At 37.8% G+C, this 13,380-nt stretch overlaps 1 protein-coding gene across 1 annotated transcript in view; it reads right to left on the bottom strand.

Moving 5' to 3' along the window:
- The window catches only part of SNX27 (sorting nexin 27), a 76,540-nt gene that overhangs the window by 8,280 nt on the left and 54,880 nt on the right, over positions 1 to 13,380 (bottom strand). Inside the window, exons 6-8 of the mRNA XM_072766512.1 lie at positions 8,770 to 8,848; positions 6,992 to 7,155; positions 4,368 to 4,457 (exon numbers count right to left, since the gene is read on the bottom strand). Coding sequence (XP_072622613.1) covers positions 4,368 to 4,457; positions 6,992 to 7,155; positions 8,770 to 8,848 — 333 coding nt within the window. The remainder of the gene's footprint in view (positions 1 to 4,367; positions 4,458 to 6,991; positions 7,156 to 8,769; positions 8,849 to 13,380) is intronic.

Genomic DNA, 13,380 nt, shown 5'->3' on the forward strand with positions numbered 1-13,380 from the left:
AGTGGAAGGTTGCTGAAACTAGGTAATGAGTACATAGGGGCTAAATGTACTATTATTCCAACTTCTTTACATATTTGAAATTTTCTACAATAAAGTATTAAAGAGAAAAAGAAGAGTGTCCTGCAAGCAGCCCTCCAGTGCTCAATCCAAGGCATTCCCCTAACAGTCATGGGAAAGTTTTTGCATCCTCAGTAAGCAGCAAATTCTGCTCAAAGGTGCTTAGGATCTCTGCAAATGCTGGGGAGGTATCATCACATAGCCTTGGAATTGGTTCTGCTTGAGTCCTTTACCAAAACAACCTCACATATGACACATTTGCTGAGAGTTCTCCTCTCTGAAAGGCACCAATACTGTTTAAAAAATATTTCTGCCATATTCCTAATAGGGAGCTTTATTTTATTTCTCAAAACGAGAAACATGTAGACAAAGGGAGGGATTAGGAAAAGACATCAGATGAGGCATGAAGCTATGCATACCCTGAACTCTATCTCTGTGACCTTGTGTAAGTTACTCTGCCTGGGGGCTTCCCCTCTACCATCTGGAAATGAAGGACACTGCTGCCAACTTCGTTTCCCTGCTAGAGGGAAAAACATATGCCATGCATGGTTGTTCTAAGGAGGAAATGAGAATGTACATATTGTGCCTAGAACAGTATCAGGCACACAGTATGTGCCCCTCTCTCTTGCCTTTGAATCAAAATCCTGATTTATCCCTCTATATTCAAGAATGTAGTCCCTGAAAGCAAAGGACCTTCAAGGGACTTTCTAACGGTGTTAAGTTCAAAAAATAACCTGAGTGGAAACTAAGGTTTCCAATGTGGTGGAAAACAGGTTTCACCTGTGGCCTTGGTCAGATGACAGAGGTAAAGTCTCGTATGGGAAATGTAAGGTTTTCACGTAGTATTTCTCAGCTTTCAGTAAATCTCTATATTCCTAGATACGCTCAAAGGATAAAGATATAAGCTGTCCTCTATATTTGGAAAACAGGGAACTTACAGAATGTTTCAGAATTTTGGAGTATTTTGTCAAGTCTACTTGATATATTGCTGGCAATCTGAACATTCCCATTTTATAGAAAAAAAAAAAACTTAAAACTGAGAAGTGGACTGAATTGAAGGTCTCACGGTGATTTGGCAACTAATAGTAGTGATTTGGCCTGATCTTAGGCCTATCAACCATATTAAGTTGCCACAGATAATAGTATCAAGATGCATGGGCTCAGAAGGGTCCATCTGTATGGGAAGTTTCAATGTACTGAACATGACCACTGCGTAGGCTAACGTCTTGAACACTAATACTTGAATACATGAGATTATACTTGAATGAAATTCAAGCTTTTCAAACTTTGGTAGGATTTTATTTAAAATCTAATTGCAATATTATAGGGCTAGTACACACTTGTCACTAGGTTTTCAAGACAACAGAATTCCATAAATGTTTAAGCATATCTTATACTCAATTCCAATGATCTAAGGGGGATACATCAATTGTACACAAGTTTTGTTTTTTTTTTTTTAATTCATTTTTTTATTTTTGAGAGAGAGAGGAAGCGTACATGCATGAGCTTGGTGAAGGAAGGGGCAGAGGGAGAGGGAGTGAGAGCTTAAGCAGAGGCACCCATTCAGAGCTCATGACCTTTAGATACGGACTCTGAGACCACGACCTGAGCTGAAACCAAGAGCTGGATGCTCAACCAACTGTACCACCCAAGCGCTCTTGTACTTAAATTCTCAGTTGAGTGATTACAGGATATAAATTTGAGCTTAAAAGTAATTTTCTAGTAGATTACCATACTTGTTAAATTCAGATCTTCTATATTTTGCCATAGAACAACCCAAACCTACTTATATTTTTTAAACATTTTCCACTATGCCTAGCACACACTTAGTAGTCAACAAATATTCGTTGTTGAATGCATATATGAAAGATAGTGTCTAGAGTACCACGTGTGCAAAAAAACAATTTATATTCCATACTGCTGTTATCAAATGCCCTTATGAAATATTTGTTGCCTTTGGCAAAGGCAAAGTATTTCAGAGGCTGATGGTCCTTTAGGATTTGGTCCTTTTCACCAAAAAGATGCAGATGTGCTGGTCAGAATCATGTGTTAATATACAGAAGACAATGCCATGATCTTAAAGAACAGGTGGAAATCAATTTTTTTTTAAATAAAGATTTTATTTATTTGAAAGATGGGGGGGTAGTTCAGAGGGAGAGGGAAAAGCAGACTCCCCCCTAAGCATGGGACCTGACACAGGGGCTCAACCCCAGGATCCTGAGATTATGACCTGAGTGGAAATCAGATGCTCAACTGACTGAGCCATCCCAAAATGGGTTTTAAAATCCTATTTCTCACATAGTAAAATTCTCTTTACCAAAATTCTGCCAAGAATTAATTCTGTTTAAAAGATTTTTGTGTTGTCTACTTTAGCCTATTGGTATGAACAGTGGTAAATGGTTCCATGATCTCTGGCAGTTTTCTAAGACAAACAGATTTATTACTTGTTGTCAGATAAGTGATAAAATAACTATCCCAGCTAGACATAAGATTATGGGCTGAGTTCAATGAGTGACTTATTTGCATTCTTATTCCAAACCAATTAATTTAGAAAGAGAATATTTCCTCAAAAAAAAAGTGCTCACACAGAGGGTACAAAAGAAATTCAAGTGACCTATTAGTAGCTGCCTTGTGTGAAATCATGAAAAACTGTAACTGGAAAACTTTCCACTATATGTGAATTTGTCAAGAAAGAAATTTTAAAATGTTATGAGTGAAAGTTTGTGTTTTTCTTAAGGATTTTATTTATTCATGAGAGACACAGAACAAGAGGCAGAGACATAGGCCGAGGGAGAAGCAGGCTCCCCAGAGGGAGCCTGATGCGGGACTCAGTCTCTGGACTCCGGGATCACGACCTGAGCCAAAGGCAGATGCTCAATCACTGAGCAACCCAGGCATTCCTACATAAGTGTTCTTTACAAATTTTACTTTTGACAATTATCCTTGTATTTATGGCAAGTGCAACTGAATACTCATTTTAAAACATTTAAGGACTATTGTCTACTGCCCTCTCCAACAGAACTTTCTATGATGATGAAAATATTCTGTATCTGAGCTGTCCAACATGGTAGGTACTAGCAATATGTGGCTACTCAACACTTGAAATGAGGCTAGTGCACCTGAGGAATTGAATTTTAAATTTTATTTAATTTAAATGAATTTAAAATTAAATTTAAATAGCCACATAAGGCCAGCAGCTATCAAATCAAACAGAACAGCTCTAAGATATCACACTAACCAAAAACACCATTGAGTATACATGTTTTAAGCAACTGCAGAGAAGGAAGTTGTAAAGACACATAATTTTGCAATTGCTAAACCACAAATAACTTTTTCCCCAAAGATCTGAGAGAGAGAGAGACAGAGAAAGAGAACAAGCGCATAAGCACACACATGCATGCAGGGGGTCGGGGAAGCAGAGGAGAGAGGGAGAGAGAATCTCAAGCTGTTTCTCCAATGAGCATGGAGCCCTATGTAGGGATCTATCTCATGATCCTGAAACCATGACCTGAGCCAAAATAAAAGCATTTCTAATGTTAAAAATCTAAATCTCAACTCTTAGGGGCTCCTGGGTGGCTCAGTTGGTTAAGCATCTGCTTTGAGCTCTGGTCATGATCTCAGGGTTCTGGGATCTAGTCCCAAGTCAGGCTCTCTGCTCAGCAGGGAGCTTGCTTCTCTCTCTCCCTCCACCAGCTACTCCCTTTGCTTGTGTTCTGTGTGTCAAGTAAATAAATAAAATCTTAAAAAAGTCAAAAATAAAATAAAATCTTAAAAAAAAGGCAAACTAAAAAAAAATCAACTCTTAAGAGAATTGATATTAAATGTTTTGCACTTCTTTGTTTTAGAACTTTTTTCTTTTTTATAGATTTTTATTTATTTATGATAGACACAGAGAGAGAGAGAGAGAGAGAGAGAGAGAGAGAGAGGCAGAGACACAGGCAGAGGGAGAAGCAGGCCCCATGCCAGGAGCCCGATGCGGTACTGGATCCCTGGGCCAAAGGCAGGCACGAAACCGCTGAGCCACCCAGGGATCCCCTGTTTTAGAACTTTTTTAATCAAAAAATAATGCTGTTTGATTATTGTCCATAATAAAGTTCTATATCTATATATAGGAAAATATCCTCTTATATGCTAAATGGAGGAACATAGGGGGCTACTACATGAAGGTCTATATCCCCCTCCTTTTTTTTTTTTTTTTAAATTAATTAAGCCACTGACCAGTTGTAACATCTTTCAAAAATGACTGGAACAACAGGTTTAAGAGATAAGAAGTGGGATTTTATAAAGAGATTATGGAGACATAAACCTACCATGACCATTTTCCTTTGTTCATACAGCTTCTGTAATTGGTAGGACTTTTCCTCTGCCTTGATGTAACCTTTCTTCACATCATCAACAGCCTATCACCAAAACAAGGGCAGGGAAGAAAGGAACATTAAAGTCATCATCAAGCACATTCTTGATAAAAATAAAGAGATACAGATTCATTTTCAGAACAACTCTTAACCATTTGGACCATGATCATCATCACCAGTGAACTCTGCCACAAGGATATATTTTTTGGAATAAGTAGCATTTAAAGAGTGCCTTAAATGTACTCAAGAATTGTTCTAGATACATCAGGGATCTTGTTTCTCCTGTTAAGAGATTTAAATTCCAGTTAATTTATACAGGTTGAAACAATGAGAGAACACTGAGAAACAGTATATAATTGTTAAAGGTAACAATGAGGTAGCAAAGATGTATGGTTTAGATAGTAAGTAATACACTCAATAAGAACAGCAGAGTTTTTTTGCTAATTATATGTATCAGGGAAGCCTTAGTTGGACCCCAAAGGTTAGGCTGAACAGAAGAAACTGCAAACCGGAAGTCAGTAAACAGGAATGCCAACTGAGCTTATATACACTCAGAAGACAGATCTGCCTGATTTAAATAAAAGGTACGTGTCAGGGGACAACAAAATATAATGCTGGGTGGGTAAATTAACAGATCATGAAGGATCCCAGAAAACAGGCACAGAAATTTAGACTTAAGGATAGCACTAAGGACTACTAGAGGTAAAATAAGCAATAAAAACTTGTGTTATTTTTAAAAGACAGACTGATTTATACATGAGTGCCAAATGAATCAAGCTATAGAGAGAATAAAATAAGGGAGACTGATGATGCTATGGTGCTTTAAGTATGAAGTGTAGGGTGGTAGCAATTGGAAGAGAGTCAATAAATCTGAGATCGCACAAGAACAAAAATCCCCAACAGGACTTGATATAGGCATGAAGGTACCTAGATATAGTATGTTAATTCTAAACTACTCCTGACTTAGCTACATCCCCTTCCCCACCTCACTCTACCCCAAGAAAAACTTTTGAATTCTAATAGAAGGGAAAACTCCTCTGTAGGAGAGAGAAAAAAGGAAGGGAAAGAACAAATGGAATCATTTGTCCAGGGCATTTCAGAATCCAATCGCAGTGATTTACTACAAGGACAACTTTTGCAAGCAATAGGCAGGGGCCACTTGAACTTTTTTTTTTTTAATTTTTTTTTAAAGATTTTATTTATTTATTCATGAGAGACACAGAGAGAGAGAGAGAGAGGCAGAGACACAGGTAGAGGGAGAAGCAGGCTCCATGCAGGGAGCCCGACGTGGGACTCGATCCTGGGATTCCAGGATCATGCCCTGGGCTGAAGGCAGGCGCTAAACCACTGAGCCACCCAGGCATCCCCGCCACTTGAACTTTTACCAGAAGACTGGTAAGGTAGAAATCATTCCCCAAAGCCTTTTTAAGGGAAAATATTTACATAATAGAATAAATTCAGAGTTGAAGTCAAGAAACTAGTTCAACGTTCTAGCTCTATGATCTAGCAAAGTACACTTCAGTATGGGTATGGTATGTAGTGGGAATGGAGAAAGAAATGGAGCTAGAGTACATCTTTGATAGTGGGAAATTAAGAGATACTGCTTGAATCTGAAAATTCAAGTAGGATCAATATAACCAAGTTATAAAAGAGACATGGGAATAAATATAAAACAAACAACAAACAAAAGCTAAGGGAGGTGAAAAATGTTTGCCTAAGGGGAGGGGAGATAAAGATAAGTGGGGTAACTAATACATAATAACCTGTGTAGAACTCTTTGAGGCTTTAAACTCTATGTATAATTTTGATGAAAAATTTTTAATAGGTACATAGCCATATGCTCATTTCCTGTTTAAAAAGTAATAACAAATTAATTTTTTTAAAGATTTTATTTATCTATTCATGAGAGACACAGAGAGACAGAGAGAGAGAGAGAGAGAAGCAGGCTCCATGCAGGGAGCCCAATGTGGGACTTGATCTCGGGACTCCAGGATCACACCCTGGGCCAAAGGGAGGCACTCAACCACTGAGCCATTCTAATAAATTTATTCTTAACTCCAGGACATCTTTACTTCTTAAACTTATTTATCTTCCATAAATAGGATAGAACATTTTTAATTTTATTTATTTTTTTAAAGATTTTATTTTTGGGCACCTGGGTGGCTCAGTTGGTTGAGCGTCTGCCTTCGCCTTGGGTCATGATCCCATGATCCTGGGATCGAGTCCCACATCGGGCTCCCTGCTCAACGGGGAGCTTCTCCCTCTGCCTCTCCTCCCCACCTCCATGTACACATGCGTTCTCTCTCTGAAATAAGTAAAATATTTTTTAAAAAAAGATTTTAAGTAATCTCTACACCCAACATGGGGCTCAAATATACAAACCCAACACCAAGAGTTACATATTCTACTGACTGAGCCAACCAGTCGCCCCATGATAGAATATTTTTAAAATGCAACTTAACTACGATCCAGGAGGCAAAGCAGTTTTATCTAAGCATTCACACTATATTGGCAAATTATTCGCTACATATAAACAGAAAAAAGAAATCAAGCCTTTCCAGGAAGATCAATTCACCCACCTGATGAAAAAAGTAGGTAACAGCAAGGTCATTGTCATTTAGGAGGATTTCTTCTTCTGTGGTAAAGAGCCACTTTCGAATGGCCAGGCAGGTGCCTGGCACTGCTGACGTGTAGTTCTGGACGTAGAGTTTATGAGGAAATTCATTAGGTGCCAGCTTACGTACTGAAGGGAAGACATTAAAAAAAAAAAGAAAGAAAGAAAAGAATGAAAGAAAGAAAGCTAGAGTGAAAAGATACATAAGGAATTAGCTCAGCACAAATTGTGTGAGGCAGATCAAGAATGACAGGCTATCCTTAACCAGAACATCAGCTTGGGAGTCACCAAGGAGCTCTGCTATGGGACCACAAAATAACTATTTCTCTAGCCAAATATATCCCTTCTAACTATAACTATGGCCAACTGAGCCTCAAAGTGACAGAAATCTATCACCTGTATGACACACCCTTCAGTTAACATGCTGACTGTGCTGACAGCATCTATTCCAAAGTCAATTAAGATATCTTACCCATTATCTGGTAAATTACAGCAATTTCCACTGGACATCTTTAAAGCAAGCCTCTCCTCTTACCCACCCAGGTATGGTTCATTCAGAGTCTCTCACGTGGCAATTCTCAATGAACTGCTTCTACTGTTAAGAGCCAAAAGGCTCTTCCCATTCCCCACCCCCAACTCTAAGACATTCATCAAAGAGAAAAGTATTTTTCCACTAATGTTTCTTCTTCTTCCTAACAATGCACAAGCACGATAAAACACTACCACGTTTAATTTCTATGTTACTTCACTTTGGAAAGGCTCAGAGTTTTCTTCTCTTAATGTTTACTTGACTTTGTCACACTGCAAAAAGGTTTAGTATTTCCCATTTTATTTCTTAACTAAAGCTTAGAAAAAAAGGATAAGATTAGAATCCAAGTGTCCTGGTTTAGCAATCTTCTGCACATTTCTATCTGCCTAGTTAGACCACAGGGAGTTGGGAAGATGAAGAATAATGAGATGGCTGCTTCAGAGGAAATCGACCTTGTTCTACCCTGACCAGGGATGGCAAGATGACCCAAACCTACCAAACTTTCCCCCTTTCTGGATGAGGAAGGTGTGATCAATCAATATTATCTGTTATTTCTGGACTTAGCCCCATATATATATATATGATGTGGAAAAGACCCATAAACGATAGGAAATCTACAACATTCACAGCAAGCACTCAGACATCCTTCTCTTTGTGATCTCAATGCAACCAATGTCACCACTGTTTCTAGTTTTTATAAAATAACATGAGAAACTTCCTGTCACTATGCAATAAAATTTCCTAGAAAAAGAATATCTATTTACATGGAAACTTCAATACATGCATTAAAGCAAAGGCTTTTTCTAACTCCTGAAAATAAAAAGCTATTCTTAATTACCTACAAAAAGCATAAAAGCACACTAAACCAAGTTGTGGCTAAACAAAACATCCCTCTTTTTGGCTATTTCATTGAAATATGTTAATTTTGAAACTCTGATTTTTAAAAAACTATGAAGTATCTGTTTTAGTACTAGGTGTAAGTAAGTTGGACTTATAAAAGAAGAAAAAGGATTGACAGTGATCAGACACCCTTTTGACTTGGGCTTAATAGGATTTGCCTGGTCCACTTGTGGGAGATAGTCCTAATAAGTGGGATCTCCCCTTCTGCAAGCTCTTCTTCTCTAGGCAAATAGTTTCAATCTGGGTGCTTCATACTGATGTATTAGAATAAAATACCCACAGACAAAACTTAAAATTGGCTGACCGGCACTTACCAAAGGAATGATTGATCACTTCAAATAAAGCAAAGTAATTCACTGTCGTACTGTCCATGCCAACCTCTGCTGCAATAGCCTATTGTATAAACAGGATAGATGCATTTCAGGGTAAATAAATCAGACAATGCTGTGGGAAAAGACAGGTGTGTGCATGTGTGTGTGTGGGGGGGGAGGGTTGGGGGAGAGGAAGGACTTCTGCCATCTTACTTTCAAATGAACTAAATTCATGACCGATAGCTATTCTTTGTATGTATGTGTACATGTACTCATGCACGCATACATATGAAATACAAGGGGAAAAAAATACCTGTATTTGACCCAAACAGCTATCATCTCTAAATAGGAGTTTCCCCTCCAATTCAAGCTGATAGTAATCTCTTCTTAAATATCATCTTTCCTCTCTGAAATATGACTTCATCCAACAAAGGTCTTTTTTAACAACACTTTTAAGTCATCTGCTTGATAAAAACAGATCTTAAGGGATCCCTGGATGGCTCAGTGTTTTAGTGCCTGCCTTCCGCCCAGGGTGTGATCCTGGAGTCTCGGGATCAAGTCCCACATCAGGCTCCCTGCATGGAGCCTGCTTCTCCCTCTGCCTGTGTCTCTGTCTCTCTCTCACTCTGTGTCTCTCATGAATGAATGAATGAATGAATAAATAAATAAATAAATAAATAAATAAAATCTTTAAAAAAATTTTGTTTAAGAACTGATCTTAAGAAGAAAATAAATTCTTAAATATCCACTCTCACACGTATAGCCTACATTTAATACAGTCTGTTAACATACAAAGTCTATGTCTTTGGTTCTTGAGTTTAAAATAGTTTGTCAGTTTTGTTCATGCTTCACAAATTATTCTCATTTATTTTTTGGATGATCCATGCCTCAGGTTAGGGACCTCCATTTCCTAAGAATTATCATCATGAACATCTACATGAAAACAGCAAAATGTTAGGACAACAGAGCATATTAAACAAGTATTAGTCCTTCTTTCTAAGGAGCTCATATGACAAAAAGCAATTGAAAGAGACTATGTAAATAAATGAAAACTGAGATTACAAACAACAGCAAAACTCAAAAAACACAAAATAGTACAATTCTTCTTCAAGATCAATTGCAATATACATAAGGTATTAATTGAACAAGATAAAATTGTTAAATATTAGTGTCTCAGTAAATCAAACACAATTATACCCTGCTTCCCAGATCTGCTCACATATCAAACCTAAGTTCATCCCTAATGTGAGGTAGAAACTAGAGATTTTTATAAATATTCTAAGTCATCATTCTATACTGAACAGAAACTGAAATGCTTTCAAGATTTGGAAAATGGCTTATAACTACAAGTCTCAGGGAAAGGAGAAAAGTGCCAAAAAATTAAGTAACTGGCCTTGCTAGAGAAATACTGGGAGAAAAAAAAGAATACAAAACAAAACATCAGCAACCTACAAAATTAACATTTTCCTTACAATCATCATAGCATTTTGTAATTTCAAAAATACCTCACATTCTGCATATATCCTTTGCCATGGTATACAGTACAAGAGTAAATGTATGGGGAACAGGGACGCCTGGGTGGCTCAGTGGTTGAGTGTCTGCCTCCAGCTCAGGGCGTGATCCCAGAGTTCTGGGATCAAGTCCCACATCGGGCTCCCTGCAGCGAGCCTGTTTTTCCCTCTGCCTCTGTTTCTGCCTCTCTATTTGTGTCTCTCAGGAATAAATAAATAAAATCTTTTTAAAAATGAATGGGTAACATTGTTTGGTACAAAGGAAAAATAAACATTAATATCCAGAAACCTGTTAGTCCCACTGAAAGTCTTAATCAAATCAAGTTAAAGATAAATAAAAAGGCCTAAAAGCAAGGATTTTATCCAGCACCCAGATTATGACCTTTAAATATAATTTCTCAGAATAGAGAACCCAGAAATGTACCCTCAACACTATGGCCAACTAATCTTCAAAAAAGCAGGAAAGAATAACCAATAGAAAAAAGACAAAAGAAAAAAAAACAGTCCTCAACAAATGGTTGTTGGGATTATTGGACAGCACATGCAGAAGAATGAAACTGGACCAATCTCTTACACCATACACAAAGATAAACTCAAAATGGTTGAAAGACTTAAATGTGAGATAGGAATCCACCAAAATCCTAGAGGAGAACACAGGCAGCAACCTCTTTGACCTCTGCTGCAGCAACTTCTTGCTAGACACATCTCCAAAGGCAAGGGCAACAAAAGCAAAAATGAACTATTGGGACTTCATCAAGATAAAAAGCTTTTGCACAGCAAAGAAAACAAGTCGACAAAACCAAAAGACAACCGACAGAATGGGAGAAAATATTTGCAAATGTCTTATCAGCTAAAAGGCTAGTATACAAAATCTCTAAAGAACTTATCAAACTCAATACCCAAAGAACAAAAAATCCAATCAAGAAATGAGAAGACATGAACAGACATTTCTCCAAAGACATACAAACAACCAACAGACACATGAAAAAATACTCCACATCACTTGCCATCAGGGAAGGACAAATCAAAACCACAATGAGAAACTGCCTCACACCAGTCAGAATGGCTAAAATTAGCAAGTAAGGAAAGAACAAATGTTGGTGAGGATGCAGAGAAAGGGGATTTCTCTTACACTGCTGGTGGGAATGCAAGTTGGTGAAGCCACTCTGGAAGACAGTATGGAGGTTCCTCAAAAAGTTAAAAATAGAGCTACCCTACAACCCAGCAATTGCACTACTGGGTATTTCCCCCAAAGATACAAATGTAGTGATCTAAAGGAGCACCCCCGAAGATACAAATGTAGTGATCTAAAGGAGCACCTGCACCCCAATGTTTATAGCAGGAATGTCCACAATAGCCAAAGTATAGAAAGAGCTCAGATGTCCACTGACAATGAATGGATAAAAAAGAGGTGGTAGAGGGTGCCTAGGTGGCTCAGTTGGTTAGGTGTCTGCCTTGGACTCAGATCAAGATCCTGGGGTTTTGGGATCAAGTTCCACGTCAGGCTCCCTGCTCAACAGGGAGCCTGCTTCTCCCTCTCCCACCTACCCCACTAGCGCTATCTCTGTCAAATAAATATATACAATCTTAAAAAAAAGGTGGTGTGTGTACACACACACACACACTAGAATATTACTCAGCATCAAACAGGATGAAATCTTACCATTTGCAATGCTGTGGATGGAACTATTATACTAAATTAAATAAGTCAGTCAGAGAAAGACAATTATCATATGATTTCACTCATATGCAGAATTTAAAAAACAAAATAGAGGATCACAGGGGAAGGGAGGGAAAAACAAGACCAAGTCAGAGAGAGACTCTTCATCATAAGAAACAAACTGAGAGGGGATCCCTGGGTGGCTCAGCGGTTCAGCTCCTGCCTTTGGCCCAGGGCGTGATCCTGGAGACCTGGGATCGAGTCGAGTCCCACATTGGGCTCCTGGCATGGAGCCTGCTTCTCCCTTTGCCTGTGTCTCTGCCTCTCTCTCTCTCTCTCTCTCTGTCTATCATGAATAAATAAATAAAATCTTTAAAAAAAAAAAAAGAAACAAACTGAGGGTTGCAAACAGGGTTGGGGTAACTGGGTGATGGGCATGACGTAGGGTGAGCACTGGGTGTTATAAACTATGGATGAATCACTGAATTCTACCTCTGAAACTAATAATACATTATATGTTAATTAACTGCATTTAAATAAAATTAACTTTAAAAAGAAAGAAACCAGGACTCCTTGAGTAAAGTGGCTGGTTCTAGAACTAGGATGGGAAATATACAAAGGTGAGGGCAGAACATCTTGTACCAAAAAGCAAGAATGCTATATCACAAACAAATAAGTTGCATCAGAAAAATACAGAAGCAGACATGAAGGAGCTTCCACTGGCCAAAAATGGAACAATGTGAGCATCAAAGATAATATATGCTATTGATTAAATCACACGGAATATCTAAAAACCCACAATATTAAAATAATATAAAACAAAACAAAAATAATTATCTCATTGGACATCACTGGAATCAACAAGGACACTAATTCTTTACTCTGAAATTGGCAATAAGAAAATTAAATATTTATCCTCCCTTTCCTACAAACTGCATTTTTGGATAACTACATAGTCTTAGTTAGTAAGGAAAAGTTCTTTACAGAAGAATTCTACCTAACCAATATGAATAAATGACAGAATTAGACAATCAGTATTTTGCAACCCTTAATGAAATCACTGGTTAAGGCAGCAACCATCAATGATACACTCACCTGATTACAGATAAATGGGGAATTTTACAATCAAGAGTCCATGTTATCACCACCTAAATCCACTGATTAATCTTAGAATCATTAAAAGTGGGATATCTCCTGTTGAGAAGCAATAGGATGTACATATATATCACCAATTATGAAGTAGTCTATTTAAAAAAACTGAATTTGAATCTAATCGAGCCTCTAGAGCAAATTTCCATTTATGCAAAATGTAAGAAGATGGACGTATTAAATGACATAGATAAGAGAAACAGATACATTCAGAATGTGTGACATTGTGCAACACAGACCTAATTTCCACAACAAACCAATAACATGGAAATAAAAAGCTGGGGAAGAGAAGGG

This window comes from Vulpes vulpes, chromosome 8 (genome assembly GCF_048418805.1).
Source record: "Vulpes vulpes isolate BD-2025 chromosome 8, VulVul3, whole genome shotgun sequence".
Taxonomy (NCBI): domain Eukaryota; kingdom Metazoa; phylum Chordata; class Mammalia; order Carnivora; family Canidae; genus Vulpes; species Vulpes vulpes.